Source organism: Triticum dicoccoides, chromosome 5A (assembly GCF_002162155.2).
Source record: "Triticum dicoccoides isolate Atlit2015 ecotype Zavitan chromosome 5A, WEW_v2.0, whole genome shotgun sequence".
Classification (NCBI taxonomy): Eukaryota; Viridiplantae; Streptophyta; class Magnoliopsida; order Poales; family Poaceae; genus Triticum; species Triticum dicoccoides.
In genome coordinates, this window is record NC_041388.1 from 534117666 (window position 1) to 534142015 (window position 24350).

The window sequence follows — 24350 nt, forward strand, 5'->3', positions numbered from 1 at the left end:
TAACCTTACCTTGCTCCAGAGATAACCGAGGGCAGCGATGCATACATGACCAGGCGTTATGTTATTAATCTAGATAAAATTATTTCAAATATCACCCATTGTTGCAACAATCAAAGGGCAGACTTGCGGGCGGAAAAACAGCACATTGGTGCTCAGGGAGCCAAAAATCTCCCCCAATATTAACCTCTTCGTTCAGCGCCATCAACATCACACATTGCAACGGGATGCCAAATCTTTAACCACATACACGGGCGGATAACATACGAACAGATGCAGACACCAATCTAACAAAGTTCTGGGCAGATGAGTACAGTTAGTGACAACTCAAAGGAAATCGGATGGCAGAACCACCAAGCATAGCTGCTACCTAGGGAAGGCAAATGAAACCAACATCTCCAAGCTAGGATACAGATACTAGAAGATACTCATGCACCCACAAAAGAACCATCTAAACTTGATCACAACATCTCGGGTAACCAAGCACACTAAGCACCTACCCTAAGGTGAGTAGGCCTCCATCCTCGCGACGAAGCAAAGACATCACTAGCCAGTAGTCACCAGCTCAAACAGTTTTGTTCCCCACTGCAGCAGGTTTCGATTTGCCTCCTCTTTCTGCAAGAGGACCAAAAATGTATCCAACAGCCAGTTAGTTATAGCTTAATCAGAGAGAAAGGATCAGTCAATAATAGAACATCAGAGAGAAAGGATCAGCCAGTTAGTTTTTAATGCTAAGAAACTACTCCTAGTAACTAAGAGTACATTTCGCTAGCATAATACAACATCATAGTAGTAGGCTTCTAGAATAAAATTTAGGTTGGGCTGCCAGAATAAGCTGGGTAGGGGGCAGCTTATTTTGGCAGCTACCCGTAAGCCCCAAAAGAACTGGCCCTAAACCTCAATACAATTCAGGTCACGACTGCTTACTAGCCATACAAAGTTCAGAAAAAGTTCAGATTATAACTTTGAGGACACATACGTGCAGCATGCGGCATGGGGCGGGCGGATTGATCAGTGGGGCGGTGGACCAGCGTGCGGCCAATCACACGCTCCACCGTCGGCCGGAGGCCATCCCGTGGCGGGCCGAAGCGCACCGGCAGGAATTCCTTGTTACCGCAGGGGAACTTGGAGCAGGAGAAGTGCGCTGACAAAGCATCCACCCCCTGCGAGCAGGCAAACATTTCTTCGAGTTACGGCGTTGGCCGGAGGCGAAGATGTGGAGTTGGCCGGCGATGTGTGTGCGCGTACCTGGATGTCCGCATGCACGACCTCACACACCTTCCGAGAGCCTGCCAGGGCCCAGCGGTGCCCGTGGAGAAACGCGTGGAGCCGCCGTGCAGCGATCGCCGTTGTCATGTTGACGAACGCATAGCCTTTGTTGTACTTCGTCCTGTGCAAAGACGGACACAACAAACAAGCTTTGGATTAGACAAAACAGAAGCCTATAAAACAGTTGCCTGATCATTTTAAATCAGTTGATTTTTCAAGACATTGGATTGAAATGCAATGGCTACTGCTTCGTCTTACTCTTCCCCACCCGATCTTCTTTCCGCCCCGCCCCGACCTCTCCTCTGGCGGCATTGCGTTGTCCCTGCCACCTGTGAGGTCCTGGCTCACCGGCGAAGCCGCCGCGTCTTGTCTCGAGCTCGACGGCTATCTAATCGGAGCAGGACTGTAACTGAAATTGTCCCCCACCCACACCTGTGAATTCTCATCCTCGGCTGAGTTGGAGACACTGCGGCCGGCCACGTCACTGATATCTTGGCCTTTGAGCGCTGCTGTCACTCTGTCTCTATTCTTCCGAAGAATCGACTAACCTGAAGTTCGTTTTCAGTCCTGAGGCCTCAGACCGCTGCTCTCTCTCTCTCTCTCTCTCTCTCTCTCTCTCTCTTCTCCTGAAGAATCGACTAGACTAATTCGTTTTCAGGCAATTGAGAATTAGCAAATTCAGAAATGCAAATGCTAGTACTACCTGAAGTCTATTGGGATGTAGAGGAAGTCATACTCCGACCTCACGAACTTGCCACCGCCAACGACACGCCATTCAGGATTATCGTTCTCCTGGACGCAATGCTGGTCCAGAATCGCCATGAACCTCCGCTTCCTGCGCCGCATACCAAGAATTCACAGAGTACTTCAGCAAAAAGAAGAGGGGGAAATGGCTGGCAGCAGAGAAGAGCAGCATGCTTACACGAATCCGTTGGGGATATTGCAGATCATCAGAGAAGTCTTCTCGCTGCTTGGGTCGAAGGCCCGTTTGCCCCCGACCACAAGAGGCGGAGGCGGAGACAGCGGCGAGGCGGGCGTCGGCCTCCTCCAGGGCGTGAGGACAGAGCGAGGGGAGAGGTTGTCCTCCGACTCCACCTCCCGGGACTCGTCGATCTCCGTGATGGCGCAGCGCGGCGGCGCTGGCGGCGAGGGCGCGTGCGCCCACGGAAAGGGCGGGAACGCGGGGGGCCCCGCGGCTTTGGCGCAGCAGCAGACGGGGGCGAGGCCGCCGACGGGCAACCCGAAGGCCGGCGGCAGCTCGGGGGGCGGGAGGAGGCAGCTGACCGGCAGGGCGAACGGATCCTTGGTGGAGTAGAGCTGGCCGAGGGCGCAGGCCACGGATGCGTCGTCGTACGGGTGCGCGGCGGGGGGCAGGCCCAGGCACGAGGTGTAGGCGGCGGCCATGGCTAACTCCATTTTTCTTTTGTTTGTGCTGGGGAAAAGTAGGAGGAAGGAAGACCGGGCAGGACCGACCCGAGGAGGACTTGGGGAAGCACCACCTGGCCGGCTTGGCCCCTGTATCACGCAGCAGGTGGCACCGCAGGAACGGCAGCACACGCCACCGGCGCCACCGCGGGGGGAAATTTCAAGTGATACCCAAAACTTAGGAGATATAGACTTCTCGGCCGTTGGATTCCAGATCTGACGGCGTCTAAAGAGCTATTGTATCTGCACGTAATTTTAAGACTTCCGGTTGGCGTTTTTGCAAAATGTTCAAGAGCTTGCGGTAGCCATCAGATCTGAGATCCCACGGCTCTCGGAAGCCCGTATCATGGTATCACTTAAACCTTGGTATCACCTGATACCACCACCGAGGTACTTTGAGCTTTCATTGCAAATGTACCTACCAAATTCCCTCAATATAAAACGTGTTTACGGCTTAGATTAGAAATGTCTTATATTATGGGACGACGGTGGTAGATTTGATCTGCAACTGTTTTCTCAGTCAAGGTTGACATTTGGGTTCGTATATATCTTTTGCATTTGAACTTATTAAATCCGTTCATGGTTTTAGTATATTTTGTTTGTGACACAAAAGTGTGTTCCTTCCTTTGTTTAATTGGAGATTGAGAAAGAATCCCAGCTCGTCCGTCATTGATAACTTGTGCCTCTCGATGATTAACTTTTCATATTCTCACCAAAACGATGGTTAGTGGAACCAAAGATGATATAATAAACATAAACTTGGCACCCAAATAATTTACCATAAACTCACTTAGTGAATAGAGTTTTTTTACAAAATGGTTGTAAGTGATCTCGTACAGTATAACTGGTGCAACAAATCTAAATTGCAAATACCATGCCTTGAGTCTAGATGGTGGGAAGGCTTCAGTCCTTTTCCACCACTAGGTTAAGCCTTATCCTGCTTCAAAAGAAACTTTGTTGATCATTTTAAGCTCTAAGAAGTTGCTTAAGACCATATAGAGCTTTCTGAGGTTTATAGACATTATTAGTTTTTTATGATGGATAATTCTGAGAGATTGTTTAACAAAAACTTCATTCTCAATCTTGTCATTTAAGAATGCACTTTTAAAATCGATTTGGCAAAGTGCGATATTGTGATGATTAGCATATGGGAAAAAGACAAACCACTCATTTCACTATTCATGGAAGGGTGATTCACCATTCCTCTTGACGGCATCGGAGATGGTGTCGGTCAATGTGTTGGTCTCTCCCTCCTCCGCGCCACACTCGCAACCATCTCCCCTCTCCTCACTGTTGCTTGTTGTTGTGAAGCGTTGTGGTCTGGCAGGTTGGAGATCACCTTGGTGGGGAGTGCAAAGCGTGTGCGAAGCTAGGATCGGCCAAGCGGTGAGGTCATGAGGTGCATAATGTGTCTATTGTGCTAGTGTCGCTAGTCTCACTCCACTTCTCTTCCTTCGCTACTAGTGTCTGGAGCTTGCGGGTGAGCAGAAACATGCTAGAGGAGGCGGACTATGAGAATGGGATCTCCGATGACACATCGAGCCGTTCATGAAAGGAGTACTCCTCGTTGGAAAGCCAGCGTGGGCGCGCAACTCCAGTAGTGTTACCAATAATGATGAAGCGGAGGTGAAGGATAGGTCGGCCTCGGGCTCGATAGCCATGGAGCAGTCAAGAGGTGTCGACGATCGCTGCCCATGAGGCGTCCGTGGACGGGGCATATCTTGTCGATGCCGCTTCGGTACCATATCTTGGTACAACAGACCCGTTGTCCCAGTGTGTAACAAAAGAGGTGTCAGTGTCCACAGAGGTGGCAACGAGCACAACAACATTGATGGTGACCATGCAGGTAGCCGTGGCGATGGCTGCCTCCACTTGCCATCGTGACAGGGGTGGCGACCCTCGATGACCGCAACAAGGAGCTCAAGAGGCATTGTGGCGCATCTACAAGTTCATCCACTTGTTTTTAGGCATGGCAACGATGGTCCCATGTGGTGCACACTGCCGTCACAAAGGGTATTTTCATCCAGTGCGAGGGCAGTGACCATCACACCAGGAGGTTCGAGGCACCAGTGGCAGAGTCTGACGCTGGTGATCAAGGGGTGCATTGGTAGTTCCATGTTGTCTTCTAGTATTGGGGCAACTGATTCGATAGTACAGTGGGTGATGTAGTGTACCTCACACTAGTTTGGAATGGCGACGACCACTTCTGCACTGAGACATGGGCGTCCAGTGACGGCCGTGGCAGTGGTCTTGAAGTTGCCGCACCAATCTACTAGTGCATTTTGGTCCTAGCCTAGAGTACTGCCGAAGGTTACTATCAAAGGATTTGTCATCAAGATGCCGATTGGAACACGTTTTCATGTCTTGGGGTGGAAACTCTTGTTCTAGCCTTTATTGGTTGGGCTCGATAGCAAAGGACTTTGTGTCATTACCTTATTGAATGTGTTGTCTAGTTGTTGTTGTGACGGTCTTGATTTGACTGGTCTCAGCCACCAGGATAAAAATCCTTGTCCATAGCATCTCTAGTCGGACGCGGCGATGATGGCACAAGGACATTTGTATCTTCTTGTAGGTGTTGGTGTAGGAGAAGTCGACTTAGTCGTAAGTGTGAATTTCATATCGTTATGATTTGTTTGTCGTTGCCTTTGTTTAATAATTGTTAAGAATGGTTGTGTGCTTGACATTGATGCAGAGGACAGGGGCTTTGACCTCCTTTCCAGAAAATGTAAGTAATATGCGAATGGCCTCAAGTCTAGCAACCAGAGCATATGTTTCACCATCGTCAATACCTTTCACTTGAGTATACCCCCTTGGTCTAGTAATCGTGCTTTGTTGTGGACGACTAGATCATTCTCATTTGCTTGCTCAGAAAGACCCATCTTGTTCCTATGATCCTTTAAGTATCATCGGGCTTCTCAAATAATGTGCATACTTTGTTAATTTCAAAGTTATGGAGCTCCTTGTGCATAGCATTGATCCAATCCATATCCTTGAGTGCTTCTTCAACCTTAAGAGGTTCAACACTAAAAACAAAATAGTAATGCTCATAAAAGTTAGCTTATTGAGTTTTTGGATGTGTTTGGTTCAGCTTCAACTACCAACTTCTCGGTCTAAAAGCTATAAGTTGAGCGGTCTAAAATATATAAGTTGAACCAAAGGGAGTCTCCAGCAAACCAACTTCTTAAGATTTTGCAGCTTCTCATGCAAATTTCGCTGACGACATACCCCAATTTTTCTTGCTTTTCTTCAACCAACCATTTTCCTATGCCCCTTAGAAGTTGGGAGTTATTTGCCCACCTTTACCACTGGCAAGTGAAAAACATTTCATTCTTTTGCTTGATTATGCGTGAGGTGAGCGACCGAACAACACTCCTGACACCTGTAAAAGACTAGGCTATTGAAATATGTCCTAGAGGCAATAATAAATTTTATTATTTATTTTAATGTTTGTAATTGATGTTTATTTTTCTATGTAGTAATTGCAATGGTTCTCAAGTCTGCGATGTAAACGACATTTAGAGAAAAACCCATGCGCATGTGTGGAATAATAAACACCAATTAGATTCCTAGTCTCGCCTCTAAGACTAACTCATGTGTTACATGATGATCATGTTTTCCTAATCATGAGCATATTTATAGTAACAAGGATGTCAGTGACAATGTGAAGACATTGTTGGAAGAACAATTATGTTGAACAGACACAACCGACTGATATACTACGAGATCATATCGTTGTTAGTTATTAATATTGTCACACATATGTTAACGTATGCATAATTTCTTAGGCCATGCCAGTATCAAGTACCTTCATACCTGATGGTGTGCTTTGGGGTTCATTAAACATTACCCGTAATAGGGTGATCATAAAAAAACTTTCAGGTGCATGAGAAATGTATGACAAGGGAATAGATAGCTCAAGACTGGGATTTGGTCCTCTGACGATGGAGAGATATTCTTAGTGTTGGGAATCGTTGCATGGAAAACAAAAAAATTCTACGCACACGCAATGATCTATCCATGGAGATGCATAGCAACGGGAGGAGAGTGTGTCTACGTACCCTCGTAGATCGTAAGCGAAAGCGTTTCACAACGTGGTTGATGTAGTCGAACTTCTTCACGCTTCAACCGATCAAGTACCAAACGCACGACACCTCTACGTTTTGCACACGTTCTGCTCGGTGACGTCCCTCTCCTTCTTGATCTAGCAAGACATCAAGGTAGTAGATGATTTCTGTCAGCACAAGGGCGTGGTGACGGTGATGGTGAAGTTATCTCCACAGGGCTTCGCCTAAGCACTATGAAAATATGACCGGGGGTGTAAACAGTGGAGGGGGCGCCACACATGGCTAAACCATTGTCTCGTGTGTGCTATATATATATGTGTGTGGGGGGGGGAGGGAGAGGGGAGGTTGTCAGGAGGCGCCCCAAGTAGGCCGAATCCTAATTGGGGTCCTCCCAAGGGGCTGATACATCTCCAATGCATCTATAATTTTTGATTGTTCCATGCTGTTATATTATCTGTTTTGGATGTTTTATATGCATTAATAGGCTATTTTATATTATTTTGGGACTAATTTATTAACCTAGAGACCAGTGCTAATTTCTGTTTTTTCCTTATTTTTGAGTTTCGCAGAAAAGGAATACCAAACGGAGTCCAAACGGAATGAAACCTTCGCGATGATTTTTCTTGGACCAGAAGACACACCAGAGACTTGGAGATCAAGTCGGGAGAGACACGAGGCGTCCACAAGGACGGAGGGTGCGCCCCCACCCTTGTGGGCCCCTCGTGACTCCTCTGACCTAATTCCTACGCCTATATGTTCACATATATTCCAAACCCACCAGAGGGAGCCACGAAAACACTTTTCCACCGCCGCAACCTTCTGTACCCATGAGATCCCATCTAGGGACCTTTTCCGGCACCCTGCCGGAGGGGGATTCGATCACGGAGGGCTTCTACATCAACTCTATTGCCCTTCCGATGAAGCGTGAGTAGTTTACCACAGACCTACGGGTCCATAGCTAGTAGCTAGATGGATTCTTCTCTCTCTTTGATTCTCAATACCATGTTCTCCTCGATGTTCTTGGAGATCTATCCGATGTAATACCTTTTTGGGGTGTGTTTGCCGAGATCCAATAAATTGTGGATTTATGATGAGCTTATCTATGAATATTATTTGAATCTTCTCTGAATTATTTTATGCATGATTTGATATCTTTGTAATTCTCTTCGAACTATCTGTTTGGTTTGGCCAACTAGATTGGTTTTTCTTGCAATGGGAGAAGTGCTTAGCTTTGGGTTCAATCTTGCGGTGTCCTTTCCCAGTGACAGTAGGGGCAGCAAGGCACGTATTGTATTGTTGCCATCGAGGATAAAATATGGGGTTTTCATCATATTGCTTGAGTAAATTCCTCTACATCATGTCATCTTACTTAATGCGTTACTCTGTTCTTCATGAACTTAATACTCTAGATGCAAGCAGGAGTCAGTCGATGTGTGGAGTAATAGTAGTAGATGCAGAATCGTTTTGGTCTACTTGACACGGACGTGATGCCTATATTTCATAATCATTGCCTTAGATATCATCATAACTTCGTGCTTTTCTATCAATTGCTCGTCAGTAATTTGTTCACCCACCGTATTATTTGCTATCTTGAGAGAAGCCTCTAGTGAAACCTATGGCCCCGGGGTCTATTTTCCATCATATAAGTTTCCATTTTCCATCATCTAAGTTTCCGATCTACAATATTAGTTTCTGATCTACTATTTTTGCAATATTTTACTTTCTGATCTATAAACCAAAAATACCAAAAATATTTACTTTACCATTTATTTATCTCTATCACTCACTTTTGCAAGTAACCATGAAGGTATTGACAACCCCTTTATCGCGTTGGGTGCAAGTTGTTTGATTGTTTGTGCATGTATTAGGTGATTTCTGCGTTGTCTCCTACTGGATTGATACCTTGGTTCTCAAACTGAGGGAAATACTTATCTCTACTTTGCTGCATCACCCCTTCCTCTGCTAGGGAAAAACCAAGGCAAGCTCGAGAAGTAGCAGTAGCGCGCCCCCTACCTTATTTGTCGGAGGGCGAAGGAAAGAGGGGGATGGGGAAAGGAAGGGGGAATCCTATTCCCTTTCTTTCCTTTCCTCCTTCCCCTTTCCTTCTCCACCTTGTCCGGCCCATATGGGGCGCGCACCAGCCCCTTGTGGCTAGTGTGTTTCCCCTCTTGACCCATAAGGCCCATACCTTTTGCCGCGGTGTCCGGAACAACTTCCGGTGACCCGATAAGTACCCGGTACCCCCCAAAACACTTCCAGTGTCTGAATACTATCGTCCTATATATCAATCTTTAACTCTATACCATTTTGAGACTCCTCGTCATGTCCGTGATCTCATCCGGGACTTCGAAGAACATTCGGTCACCAATTCACATAACTAATATAATACTATATCGTCATCGAACGTTAAGCGTGCGGACCCTACGGGTTCGAGAACTATGTAGACATGACCGAGACACCTCTCTGTTCAATAACCAATAGCGGAACCTGGATGCCCATATTGGATCCTACATATTCTATGAATATCTTTATCGGTCTAACTGTTGTGACAACATACATAATTCCCTTTGTCCATTGGTATGTTACTTGCCCGAGATTCGATCGTCGATATCTTCATACCTAGCTCAATCTCGTTACTGGCAAGTCTCTTTACTCATTCCGTAATACATCACCTCATGACTAACTCCTTAGTCATTTTCTTGCAAGCTTATGATGTGTATTACCGAGAGGGCCCAGAGACACCTCTCCGATACTCGGAGTGACAGATCCTAATCTCGATCTATGTCAACTCAACAAACACCTTCAGAGATACCTATAGAGCATCTTTATAATCACCCAGTTACATTGTGATGTTTGATAGCACACAAGGCATTCCTCCGGTATCCTGGAGTTGCATAATCTCATAGTCGAAGGAATATGTATTTGACATGAAGAAAGCAATGGCAATAAAACTGAACGATCATAATGCTAAGCTAACGGATGGGTCTTGTCCATCACATCATTCTCCTAATGATGTGATCCCGTTATCAAATGACAACTCATGTCCATGGTTAGGAAACCTTAACCATCTTTGATCAACGAGCTAGTTTAGTAGAGGCTTACTAGGGACACTGTGTTTATTTATGTATTCACACATGTATTAAGGTTTCCGATCAATACAATTCTAGCATGAATAATAAACCTTTATCATGAATGAGGAAATATAAAATAACAACTTTATTATTGCCTCTAGGGCATATTTCCTTTAGTATCCCACTTGCACTAGAGTCAATTATCTAGTTTACATCACCATGTGATTTAACACCCATAGTTCACATCACCATGTGACCAACACCCAGAGAGTTTACTAGAGTCAATAATCTAGTTCACATCCCCATGTTATTAACACCCAAAGAGTACTAAGGTGTGATCATGTTTTGCTTGTCAGAGAGGTTCTGTCAACGGGTCTATCACATTCAGATCTGTATGTATTTTGCAAATTTCTATCTCTACAATGCTCTGCAGGGAGCTACTCTAGCTAATTGCTCCCACTTTCAATATGTATCCAGATCAAGACTCAAAGTCATCCAGATCGGTGTCAAAGCTTGCATCGACGTAACTCTTTACGACGTACTCTTTATCACTTCCATAACCAAGAAACATTTCCTTAGTCCTCTTTAGGTACCTAAGGATAATTTTGACCGCTGTCTAGTGATCTACTCCTGGATCACTATTGTACCCCATAACGCCCCTGATTCAATCGTACACTAATCATACACGCAAATGTGTACGATCAAGATCAGGGACTCACGGGAAGATATCACAACACAACTCTAGACACAAATTAAAATAATACAAGCTTTATATTACAAGCCAGGGGCCTCGAGGACTCGAATACATCAGCTCGAATACACAAGAGTCAGCAGAAGCAACAATATCTGAGTATAGACATAAGTTAAACAAGGATGCCTTAAGAAAGCTAGCACGAAAGCAACATCGATCGAACAGGCAAGGCCTCCTGCCTGGGACCTCCTAAGTACTCCTGGTCTTTGGTGGCCTCCACGTAGTAGTAGGCTCCATCGGGTAGTAGTAGTAGTCGACTGGGTGGCATCTGGCTCTTGGGATCCACCATCTGGTTGCAACAACCGGAAAGAAAAAAGAAGGGGGAAAAGAGGGTAGCAAAGCAACCGTGAGTACTCATCCAAAGTACTCACAAGCGAGGATCTACACTACATATGCATCGGTATCAATGAAATGGGCTGTATCTGTGGACTAAACTGTAGAATGCCAAAATAGAGGGAGAGCCTAGTCCCATCGAAGACTAGCATCTTCAACATCTTCAGCGGTCTTGCAGCATTAGATGAGTGCAGACTAGTATAAAGTAAAGTAGTAGTAGTTTTATCAACCTCGCCCAGAGATTCTTCCTCGAATCCCTACGAGAAAACAATCCCAAAGCCATACTATCCAGTTATCACTTCAAGTATCCAGTTCTAGTTGTATAGATCGGGATACACCTCCAAGTCATGATTTGAATGGAACTAACCCACACTGACACTGTTTTCAGCTGAATTGGCATGGTGTTATTTTTGTGCAGATATAAAAGTTCTCGGAATGACCTGAAAATCAACGAAGATTATTTTTGGAATATATAAAAAATACTGGCGAAAGAATCAAGGCCAGGGGGCCCACACCCTGTCCACGAGGGTGGGGGGCACGCCTACCCCCTGGGCGCGCCCCCTGCCTCGTGGGCCCCCTGGTGCACCACCAACCTCAACTCCAACTCTATATATTCACGTTCGGGGAGAAAAAATCAGAGAGAAGGATTCATCGCGTTTTACGATATGGAGCCGCTGCCAAGCCCCGATCTCTCTCGGGAGGGCTGATCTGGAGTCCGTTCGGGGCTCCGGAGAGGGGAATCCGTGGCCATCATCATCATCAACCTTCCTCCATCACCAATTTCCTGATGCTCACCGCCGTGCGTGAGTAATTTCATTGTAGGCTTGCTGGACGGTGATGGGTTGGATGATATTTATCATGTAATCGAGTCAGTTTTGTTAGGATTTGATCCCTAGTATCCATTATGTTCTGAGATTGATGTTGCTATGACTTTGCTATGCTTAATGCTTGTCACTAGGGCCCGAGTGCCATGATTTCAGATCTGAACCTATTATGTTTTCATGAATATATGTGAGTTCTTGATCCTATCTTGAAAGTCTATAGTCACCTATTATGTGTTATGATCCATTAACCCCGAAGTGACAATAATCAGGATACTTACCGGTGATGACCGTAGTTTGAGGAGTTCATGTATTCACTAAGTGTTAATGCTTTGGTCCAGTACTCTACTAAAAGGAGGCCTTAATATCCCTTAGTTTGCAATAGGACCCCGCTGCCATGGGAGGGTAGGACAAAAGATGTCATGCAAGTTCTTTTCATAAGCACGTATGACTATATTCGGAATACATGCCTACATTACATTGATGAAATGGAGCTAGTTCTGTGTCACCCTATGTTATAACTGTTGCATGAGGAATCGCATCCAACATAATCGTCCATCACTGATCCATTGCCTATGAGTTTTTCACATATTGATCTTTGCTTAGTTACTTTTCCATTGCTACTGTTACAATCACTACAAACCCAATAATGTTACTTTTTCCACCATTACTGTTACTTCCATATTACTTTGCTACTAAATATTTTGCTGCAGATATTAAGTCTTTCAGGTGCGGTTGAATTGACAACTCAAATATTAATACTTGAGAATATTATTTGGCTCCCCTTGTGTCGAATCAATAAATTTGGGTTGAATACTCTACCCTCGAAAACTGTTGCGATCCCCTATACTTGTGGGTTATCAAGACTATTTTCTGGCGCCGTTGCCGGGGAGCATGGCTGTATTCTTTTAGTCACGTGGGATTTATATGTGTTGATCACTATGAGGAACTTGAAAGATGAAAGAACCAAGATTTTTCCCTCAACTACGAGGGGAGGTAAGGAACTGCCATCTAGCTCTGCACTTGACTCACCTTCTGTTTTGAGTAAACTTGCGACACCTGCACCTGCTATTCATTCTAATATGTCACATGTTATTGATGATGCGACTTCTGCTTTGCATGATATTTATGATGAAACAACTTCTATGCTTGATAATACTGTGCCACTAGGTGAATTTCTTGATGAACAACTTGCTAGGGCTAGAGAGAATGAAATTATTGAAACTGATAATATTGATGAAAGTGATGATGAAGATTCTCCCCCTAGATATGAATTGCCTGTTGTGCCCGAGGGTTATGTTATGGATGAAGAAACTGCTAGAGACTTTTTAGCTTGCAATGATAGATATGATCTTAAGAAACTATTAGCTAAGCTGAAAGAAAAGTCTTTAAATGCTAGAATGAAATATGACCCTGCTTTTGCTACTTCACCTATCTGTATTTCCGATAAGGATTATGATTTCTCTGTTGATCCTGAGTTAATTACTTTGGTTGAATCTGATCCTTTTTATGGCTATGAATCTAAAACTGTTGTGGCACATCTTACTAAATTAAATGATATAGCCACCTTGTTCACTAATGATGAGAAAACTCGCTATTACTTTATCCTTAAGTTATTTCCGTTCTAATTAAAGGGTGATGCTAAAACATGGTTTAATTCTCTTGATCATGGTTGTGTGCGTAGTCCCCAGGATATGATTTATTACTTCTCTGCTAAATATTTTCCCGCTCATAAGAAACAAGCTGCCTTAAGGGAAATATATAACTTTGTGCAAATTGAAGAAGAGAGTCTCCCACAAGCTTGGGGGAGGCTTCTCCAATTACTTAATGCTTTGCTTGATCATCCTCTCAAGAAAAATGAAATACTTGATATCTTTTATAATGGACTAACCGATGCTTCCAGAGACCACCTGGATAGTTGTGCTGGTTGTGTTTTCAGGGAAAGAACAGTTGATCAAGCTGAATTGCTATTGAATAATATGTTGAGTAATGAAAATTATTGGACACTTCCTGAACCAACTCCTAAGCCAACTCTGAAGGAAAGGGGTATTCTATTTCTCAATCCTAAAGATATGCAAGAGGCAAAGAAATCTATGAAAGAAAAAGGTATTAAAGCTGAAGATGTTAAGAATTTACCACTTATTGAAGAAATACATGGTCTTGATAACCCGACATAGGTAGTAAAGGTAAATTCTCTCTAGAGATTTGATGAAGGTGACATTCCTCGTTATAAGCCTGCTAGCCAATTCTTAGATGAGTCTGATAATTTTATTGTTAAATAAGAAAACTTCAATGATTATGTTGGGAGACAATTGAAACGTAATGCTTATATGATTGAACACTTGAGTGATTATATGTCTGGAGTTAAAGGTGAACTTAAGCTTATTAGTAAACATGCTTATATGGTTACCACTCAAGTAGAACAAGTACTTAAAGCTTAGAATGATTTGCTCAGTGAATTAAATAATAAGAAAAATGATAATGTTGTTAGAGTTATGACTAGAGGGGGTAAAATGACTCAGGAACCTTTGTATCCTGAGGGCCACCCTAAGAGAATTGAGCAAGATTCTCATAGAACTAATGTTGATGCACCTAGTCCTTCTAAAAGGAAGAAAAATAAAAATGATAGGACTTTGCATGCTTCTAGTGAACCTGTTGTTGACACACCTGAGAATCCCAATGATATTTCTATTTTTGATGCTGGAACTCAATCTGGTAATGAACACGAACCTAGCGATAATGCTAATGATGATGTTCATGTTGATGCTCAACCTAGTAGTGACAATGATGTAGAGATTGAACTTGTTGTTGATCTTGATAACCCACAATCAAAGAATCAACGTTATGATAAGAGAGACTTTGTTGCTAGGAAGCACGGTAATGAAAGAGAACCATGGGTTCAAAACCCCATGCCTTTTCCTCCTAAACCATCCAAGAAAAAGGATGATGAGGATTTTGAGCGCTTTGCTGAAATGATTAGACCTATATTTTTGCGTATGCGTTTGACTGGTATGCTTAAAATGAATCCTTATGCTAAGTATATGAAGGATATTGTTACTAATAAGAGAAAGATACTGGAAGCTAAAATTTCCACCATGCTTGCTAATTACACTTTTAAAGGTGGAATACCAAAGAAACTAGGAGATCCAGGACTACCAACTATACCATGCTCCATTAAGAGAAACTATGTTAAAACTGCTTTATGTGATCCGGAGCCGGTGTTAGTGTTATGCCTCTCTTTATATCGTAGACTTGATTTGAATAAGTTGACACCTACTGAAATATCTTTGCAAATGGCTGATAAATCAACCGCTATACCTGTCGGTATTTGTGAGGATGTGCTTGTTGTGGTTGCTAACGTTACTATTTTAACAGACTTTGTTATTCTTGATATTCCCGAGGACGATAGTATGCCTATTATACTGCAGGGGCTATTATTGATTGCTACAAAGGCAATGTCACTTTTCATGTTAATGGTAATGAGCATACGGTACACTTTCCGAGGAAACAACCTCGAGTCCATAGTATCAATTCTATTGGAAAATTTTCAATGATTATTATTGGAGGTTTTTAATTTCCTCTTCCTACTATCAAGAAGAAATATAATATTCTTATTATTGGGGACATGCATATCCCCGTTGAGGTAACCTAGTGTTATTCGAAAATTCTCCGGTTTCATGTTATTCGAAAAGAATTTGTTAACAAGACTTGATCAACCTTGTTAGTGGATTCCTTTTGATGAGCATGAGATGGATGAAGTTAGAAAGCACAACTCTCTGTACCCTCCTTTTACTTTCTATTATTTAGATTTAATAAAGCAAAATTAGTATTTTTTTGTCTGTTTTCTGAATTATCCTTGCAATAAAAAATACCCCGAAAATAAAAGTTCTCCAAATGTCCCGAAAATGAAATATGATTTTTTGTAGAATATTTAAGAATTATTGGCACTGAGAACACACCAGAGGGGGCAACCGCCTAGCCACGAGGGTGCAGGGTGCGCCCTACCACCCTGGGCGCGCCCCCTGCCTCGTGGGCCCCTCGTGCCCCCTCCACTTATTCTTGCACCCACACACTTCGCCTTCCTCCAGAAAAAAATCATCCACCAGCTCAAACTCGAGTTCTAGCTCATCTTGCTGCCATTTTCGATCTCCTCGCTCAAAGCTCCATTCACAAAACTGCTTTGGGGGATTATTCTTTGGTATGTGACTCCTCCAATTGTCCAATTAGTTTTTGTTCTAGTGCTTTATTTATTGCAAATTTTTCCTACTTAGGTGACCCTGTGCTTGAGCATGCATGTCAAATTTATTTGGTCCCAAGTAGTTCTATTGCATGATATGGCCTCTAGGCACTTGTGGGAGTAGTTGCTATCAATCTTGTTGAGTTTGGTTCACTTTTATTTTAAGTTACTAAAAAATTCAGATTTTTTTAGAGGAAATGAGGAAGAGATTGTTGAGGGGCTCTTCGAGCCGAAGCTCGAAGGAAAGCAAAGTGAAGAGAATAAGAAGCCCAAATATAATCTCCCTCGCACTGCGGAGGTTCGGCCGTGCGAATGGCCTTGTGATGAGTTCTTGAGAGCAGCCGGGATTTATGAAGACTTTTATTATTTGGCTGAGAATGCAGGCCTCACCGACTTCCTCCACGACCAGTTTGAACAGTATCTCCTACTCACTAATATTTTTGTGCAAATTTTTCATTTCCATGCTAGGAGGTCGCCACCTTCTGTGGATTTTTATTTGTATGATGAGTATAGGGAGATGTCACTTTATGACTTTTGTGCGGTTTGCAAGTTGCCCTTTGAGGGCAACATAGAGGAACCACATCGTAATGATGTGGAAGGTTTTATTGATATGATTGCTGTAGGGGAAACGAGGAAAGTTTCCGATTCAAGAATTACTAGCATACATTTTCCTGTTCTATGTTACTTTGCAATATTTGCTAGTAGATGCTTGATTGGTCGTGAGAATAGTGGAAACCTTAGTGCCCCTGATATTGTTATTTTGCGCCATGCCTTGTTTCGTGATGCTAATTTCAGTTTAGGCGCTATTGTTGCTAAACGGTTAAATCTGAACCGTATGAAGGGTCCCATCTTTGGAGGCATCTTTGCCTCACGCCTTGGTGCACACTTTAACATACCTATTAGGCATTATGAGAAAGAAGAAAAGTTGTTGCCTCCTATTTTTCTAGATTATAAGAGTATGGTAGCACATGATTTTATTGTTAAAGATAAGAAGAAGATGCTTAAATATAGATTGATATTTGATAAAAATTATTGTGAGATTATTACCTTGCTCGTTCCCTCTTTGTTTGACATATTTTCAGGCACGTACCTCATATTGCCGGAGGCCGTTTATGCATACTGGAGCCTGACACCAGCTCCAGAGCATGAGCCGGAACCACCACATGACCCTTATTGACAGTCTGTTTACCAGTGGAATCCGGAGGAGAACGCCAACCAGTGGCACCCAGATGACACTCCTCCGCACACCGGAGAGGGTCACTTTGAACCATGGGCATAGACCAACTTAGGCCAAAGGCCTAAGCTTAGGGGAGTACGTATTTCTCACCGACATTACATTCATGTTCACACACTCATGCCAGTTGTCGATGCTCATACTTTTCCATTGTATCATCCATGATAGTTTATTTTCTGTTTTAAGCATTCTTCTTGTGTATTTGAAAAACCTTAAAAACCAAAAAAAATTAGTTGTAGCTTTTATCTAGTTTACTTTCCATGCTTGTAGTAGTAATAATTAAAAGCCCCAAAAGATTTTTCGTTCTTCTTTTGTTTGTTGGGAGCTTTCCAGTGTAAATAGTTTTGTTTCTTTTCTTTTCTTTGGGGGTCGAGAGGAGAAGATCATGATGAAAATGTTGAGTGGCTCTCATATGCATTGTTGTTGATCTAACCAAGAGCCCATATTACCTTGTCTTCTCCCTTGTATTGAATGCTTGCAGATTCCAGCTTAGTCCAATGCACGTGCACTATTATTATTATCCACACCGTTTGGTCGTGCAAGTGGAAGGCAATAATGACGATATATGATGAACTGATTGAGATGAGAAAAGATGTTATGAACTCGACCTATCTTGTTTTTGTAAATATGATTAGTTCATCGTTCCTGATTCAGCCTATTCTAATGAAACATGTTTGCAATGACAATTAGAGATTATAGTTGCCCATGCCATGCTTAATTAGCTAGGAGTTTATAATGGTTTACCTTGCGTGTCAACATGCTATTAAAATGGTTGTGATGTGGTATTATAGGGTGGTATCCTCCTTTCAACGATTCAAGTGGCTTGACTTGGCACATTTCACGCATGTAGTAGAAACAAAATCAACATAGCCTCCATGATATTTATGTTCATGGTGAATTATATCCTACTCATGCTTGCATTCAGTGTTGAAAAATTTTAATGCATGTTCATGACTGTTGTCGCTCTTTAGCTGGTCGCTTCCCAGTCTCTTTCTAGCCTTCACCTGTACTAAGTGGGAATATTGCTTGTGCATCCAATTCCATAAACCCCAAAGTTATTCCATATGAGTCCATCATACCTTCCTATATGCGGTATCTACCTGCCATTCCAAGTAAATTTGTATGTGCCAATTTCTAAACCTTCAAATGAAATTATATTTTGTATGCTCGAATAGCTCATGTATCAACTAGGGCTATCTATATCTTCCATGCTAGGCGGGTTATTCTCAAGAGGAGTGGACTCCACTCCTCACTCATGAGAAAATGCTGGTAACCGGGATGCCCAGTCCCATGCTCAAATCAAATAAAAAATGCAAACAAAACTCCCCTAGGATTGTTGTTAGTTGGATGCACTCGTTGTTTTGGACAAGCCATGGATTGATGTTTGTTGGTGGTAGGGGGAGTATAAACTTTACCATTCTGCTTGGGAACTGCCTACAATTTGTGTAGCATGGAAGATATCTAGATCTCTCGGTTGTTATGTTGACAATGAAAGTATACCACTCAAAATATTATTCATCTCTATTTCAAAATCGAGATCTGGCACCTCTACAAATCCCTGCTTCCCTCTATGAAGGGCCTATCTATTTACTTTTATGTTGAGTCACCATCCTCTTATTAAAAAGCACCAGTTGGAGAGCACCGCTGTCATTTGCATGCATTACTATTAGTTTACATTGAGTATGACTATGACTGGATCTCTTTTACCATGAATTACAATTTCCAGTCAGCCCTTGATCTTCAGAGGTGCTCTGCATTTATGTGTTGCGGTCTCAGAAAGGGCTAGCGAGATACCATCTTGTTATATCATATTATGATTGTTTTGAGAAAGTGTTGTCATCCAAGATTTATTATTATTGCTCACAAGTTGATTATGTCATTGATATGAGTAAACACGAGACCTAAATGTTATTGTGAATATGGTTAGTTCATAATCTTTGCTGAAAACTTGAATGTTGACTTTACATATTTACAACAACAAGGGAAAACAGAGTTTGTAAAAGTTTTTCTTTATCACTTTTAGTTTGTCAACTGAATTGCTTGAGGACAAGCAAATGTTTAAGCTTGGGGGAGTTGATACGTCTCCATCGTATCTACTTTTCCAAACACTTTTGCCCTTGTTTTGTATTCTAACTTGCTTGATTTGAATGGAACAAACCCGGACTGATGCTGTTTTTCAGCAGAATTGCCATGGTGTTGTGCAGAAATAAAAGTTCACGGAATGACTTGAAAATCAACAGAGAATATTTTTGGAATATATAAAAAATATTGGCAAAAGAATCAAGGCCAGGGGGCCCACACCCTGTCCACGAGGGCGGGGGGCGCGCCTACCCCTTGGGCACGCCCCCCTGCCTCGTGGCCCCACTGGTGCTCCACCGACCTAAACTCCAACTCTATATATTCACATTCAGGGAGAAAAAAATCAGAGAGAATGATTCATTGTGTTTTACAATACAGAGCCACCGCCAAGCCCTAAGCTCTCTCGGGAGGGCTGATCTGGAGTCCGTTAGGGGCTCCGGATAGGGGAATCCGTCGCCATCATCATCATCAACCTTCCCCCATCACCAATTTCATGATGCTCTCCGCCGTGCGTGAGTAATTCCATCGTAAGCTTGCTGGACGGTGATGGGTTGGATGAGATTTATCATGTAATCGAGTTAGTTTTGTTAGGGTTTGAACCCTAGTATCCATTAGGTTCTGAGATTGATGTTGCTATGACTTTGCTATGCTTAATGCTTGTCACTAGGGCCCGAGTGCCATGATTTCAGATCTGAACCTATTATGTTTTCATGAATATATGTGAGTTCTTGATCCTATCTTGCAAGTCTATAGTCACCTATTATGTGTTATGATCCGTTAACCCCGAAGTGACAATAATCGGGATACTTACCAGTGATGACCGTAGTCTGAGGAGTTCATGTATTCACTAAGTGTTAATGCTTTGGTCCGGTACTCTATTAAAAGGAGGCCTTAATATCCCTTAGTTTCCAATAGGACCCCGCTGCCACATGAGGGTAGGACAAAAGATGTCATGCAAGTTCTTTTCCATAAGCACGTATGACTATATTCAGAATACATGCCTACATTACATTGATGAACTGGAGCTAGTTCTGTGTCACCCTAAGTTAGAACTGTTGCATGAGGAATCGCATCCGACATAATTATCCACCACTGATCCATTGCCTACGAGCTTTTCACATATTGATCTTTGCTTAGTTACTTTTCCGTTGCTACTGTTACATACAAAACCAATACTGTTACTTTTGCCACCATTACCGTTACTTCCATATTACTTTGCTACTAAATACTTTGCTGCAGATATTAAGTCTTTCAGGTGCGGTTGAATTGACAACTCAACTGTTAATACTTGAGAATATTCTTTGGCTCCCCTTGTGTCGAATCAATAAATTTGGGTTGAATACTCTACCCTCGAAAACTATTGCGATCCCCTATACTTGTGGGTTATCATGCACCAACTTACCCACCATGCTCGATTAACTCCGGCCGGACACACTTTGCCGGGTCATGCCAGGCCTCGGCCAATCGATACACCGCAACCCGACCTAGGCTTAATAGAGAGGTCAGCATGTCGGACTAAACCTATGCCCCCAGGGGTCATGGGCCATCGCCCCGGGAACTCCTGCACGTTGCGTACACGGCCGGTGAGCATACCTAGCTACCTCCTTCAAAAAGGCAGGTGCTTACCAATCCAACCCGGCTCGCGCCGCTCAGTCGCTAACGTCTATTAAGCTTCGTTTGATGCATACCACACAGAACACCCATACTATGCCCACGTGATGGTTAGTGCTATCAGGCCAGAGGACCCTCAGATCAAATATCCAAATCGTAGTGGATTAGGAACGTGCGGTAACAAGCAGAGACTCACGAAAGATGTGACCCTGTCGCCCCGTCTCGAGGACTTGCTGCAAGGGCTAAGAATGCCCGGCCACGCCTCGTAGTTATCTCGCGGGCACCCTGTAGGTCAACCCGACTCCTCAGCACTCGCAATTAAGCTCGCGCGGGTACCCCTCAGGGCCGACCCGTCTTTAGTAACATGGTTCTGTGTAAAGTCATAGTAACCATAGTAACCGTGTGTCTAACACCAAGGGGAACCCTGAGGAATCACCCTCAGTGGATTCCACTCGATGTAATCATCAAGGTGAACGTAAGAGGAACCACCCTTGAGGTTCACACTTGAGGGGTTGCACGACAGAGTCATATTGGAAGTGGTTAAGGAGGAAATCACCCTCGATGACCATGATCGAATAGCTACACTACAGAGATCTCATCAGGAGTGATATATGAGGTTCCACCCTCGGCACTCGATGGTAACTCTGCAGAGTCGAGCAACAAAAGGGGCGTGATGTGATGAGAGGTGTCGGGCTCTGGTCGTCGATCACATTGATCGAGTCATCGATGATGAAGCAGGGGCAACAAGGACAAGGTGGGGGGTCACTGATGGATCACTAACCAACATATACTAAGCAGTTGAGGATAAGCAGGTAAGGTAACTATAAGCAGATTACAAAAGCAGGCTATGCATCAGAATAGGAGCAAACAATGATAGTAGCAAAATCTAATGCAAGCATGAGAGAATGGAATGGGTGATATCGGCATGATCAAAGGGGGGCTTGCCTGGAAGCTCCGCTGAAAGGGAAGAAGGGTCGTCGGTGATGTTGTCGATCACAGGGGCATCAGCAGCGGTCTTGGGGTCTACCAAAGAGAAGAGGGGGGGGGGACGGTAAATACATAGCAAGCAAGTGCATAACATGACAACAGGCAGAGCTAGACGTGTTCTAATGCGGCACTACACGATACCGGCAAAGGGGATAACATCCGGGTATGCTTTCCCGAAGTTTAGCATTTTTGGACAGCCGAACTGGAGGGGAATGGTTTGATGTTCGCTATGCTAGGGATGTGTGGCAGATGAACGGACCGCGTATTCGGTTTCGTTTCGTCATTTTGAGTAACTTTCATGTACAAAGTATTTTCATCCGAGTTACGGATTATTTTCTATGATTTATCAATGATTTAAACATTTTATGGAATTGTCTAAATTAGCAGAAATGGAATTATGACGTCAGCATTACATGATTGTGACATCAGTAGTCAACAGGATGGCTGACCAGGTCAAATTGACCAGTGGGTCCCACATGTCATAGACAATGGACAAACTGAAGTTTAAACTAACTAAAATGAGGTTAATTAATAGCTGGGCCCCACATGTCAGTGGCAGATTAGATTACTAATTACTTTTAATTATAAAAACATTTATTTATCCTAATTAACAGAGGGGGCCCGCATGTCAGCGTCTGGGGTTGCCCAGTCAGCACCGTTCACTGGTCAAAGCAGTCAATGGGGTCAGCGGGGCCACTGGGGGCCACCAGTCAGTGGCTGCGGGGGTGGCCCCAGGGGCACCACGTTGGCAGGGCACCGGAGAGGGGCTCCGGCAACCATTTTCGCGGCGGAGTCCCCGGGTCTCGCCGGAAAACCGCCACGGGCTACCATTTGGCATGGGGCTGGCCGCGTTCGAATGTGCGGACGAAGCCGCATCCACCCATGGTGGTCTTGTAGGGAGGTGTGGCCGGAGCTCAGAGCTACAACGACGACGCGACATCACTTTCGGGTGCTCCATGGGGACGGCAAGGCGGAGCATGGTTCAGCGTGCGGGGCAGCTCTACGGGTAGATGGCACTCGCGTGAGTCCATTGCCGCAGTCAGCAGCAGGCAGGAGGCGATGAGCTCGTCGGAGACAAGCTCGCGGCGGCGGCCAGATCACTGCCCCGTCAAGGATGGCGCTAGAGGAGCGGGAGGAGTAGTGGGCACGTGCAGTGGGTGTGGGTGGAGGTGCTGAGCACGACGTGGTGGTCAGCTGCGAGCTCCGCGAGCCGTGTCCACGGCGGCGAGCACCACCGCGGTGATGAGCTCGGGCACGACGGGGGAAGCAGCTACGGCCGAGGTAGAGGCTGGGAAGAGAGGGGGAGGAGCGCGGGGCTCACCGGGCCCTGTAGTTGTGCATTCGCGGGCTCTGGGAGGGCTCGTGGTGGCCGGAGACGGTGACAGCATGCGGCGGTGCAGAGTTGGAAGAAGATGTCACAACGGGCTCTCCGGTGGCGCCCGGCCCACTTGGGTGGTCGGGGATGACGAGGCAGACGACGACCATGCTCTCGGGCATGACGGTGAGGCCTGGGGCCGCGGTGGAGCACCAGCGCGGTGGCGGCGGCGCTCGGGTGAAAGGGGATCTGAAGAGGGGGAGAGAGGGGGAGGGTGAGAGGGGGAGCAGGGTGGAGTGGTCAAGAGGGGAGGGAGCTCGAGGCGTCGGGGCTGCCCTTATCCCCTCAGGACGGCGCGGGCGAGGTGGTGCGGTGGGGACACGCGGGAGGAGCCCCGGTCAGTTGAAGAGGGGAGGAAGAGAGCGACCGGGGGGAGGTGGTCCGGCTTGCTGGGGTGGGCTAAATCCCAGTGGGCAGGGGGGCCTCTCTTTTCCTTTTTCTCCTTTCTTTGATTTCTGTTTTTTTAATAAACAGAGATGGGTAAGAAAATATTTGGGCATGCTATTTACTTAGAAAAATATGGGAAGTGCCCCTTTTATTTCCTAGTGATCTTAGACAGTGCCACACATATGTTGGAGACCGGAAGAATTCATTTGGTAATTTTCATAGATAGGATAGCATTTAAAAATGCTGAATTGGTGCTGTTATAATTGCTAATGCCCATCTTTGAACAAAAGTGATGTTGTGTTCCTTAACAAATAATTGTTATGGAATTTTTGACAAATGATGAACATTTTTCCAGCAACTTTTGAGCAACTTCAAACTTCACTTGAATTTGAATTGACTGGAATTTCAAATGGGATATTGAACAAAGGTGACTAAGCACTGTTTGGAAAAATGATTAGTTTAATCACAGAGGGTTACAGTAGCATGACACTAGGGGTGTTACAAATCTCCTCCACTACAAGAAATCTCATCCCGAGATTTAAGAGGTGGAGTATGGGGGAAAGAGTTGGTTACGAAATTCTAACGAGTCTTCACGGTCTTGATTGCCCTTCTCAAAGAAGTTGACCCCTTTCGTTCATGCCTTCATTTTGCTGCGTCAGGGCATCATGATGAAGTCATCACCCTCTCTTCAGGATCTTCACCATACTTA

At 44.4% G+C, this 24350-nt stretch overlaps 1 protein-coding gene across 1 annotated transcript; it reads right to left on the minus strand.

The window, feature by feature from the left end:
- Positions 1–214: 214 nt before the first annotated feature.
- Positions 215–23376, minus strand: LOC119299893 (protein MEI2-like 6). The gene is made up of 6 exons (XM_037577017.1): positions 23201–23376; positions 2189–2917; positions 1970–2101; positions 1246–1387; positions 977–1160; positions 215–612 (listed from the first exon to the last, which is right to left on the minus strand). The coding sequence occupies exons 1-6, from the start codon at positions 23374–23376 to the stop codon at positions 563–565; spliced, it is 1413 nt and encodes a 470-aa protein (XP_037432914.1). The 3' UTR covers positions 215–562.
- Between the last annotated feature and the right edge of the window lie 974 nt (positions 23377–24350).

What these genes read in the sequence shown, in the direction of transcription:
- LOC119299893 (XM_037577017.1), bottom strand. Translation starts at nt 23,376, where the DNA reads ATGCCCGAGAGCATGGTCGTCGTCTGCCTCGTCATCCCCGACCACCCA. An exon ending in AATATCCCCAACGGATTCGT is followed by an intron (nt 2,102 to 2,188) that starts GTAAGCATGCTG and finishes TATGCGGCGCAG; the next exon opens with GAAGCGGAGGTTCATGGCGA. An exon ending in TACATCCCAATAGACTTCAG is followed by an intron (nt 1,388 to 1,969) that starts GTAGTACTAGCA and finishes GTCTTTGCACAG; the next exon opens with GACGAAGTACAACAAAGGCT.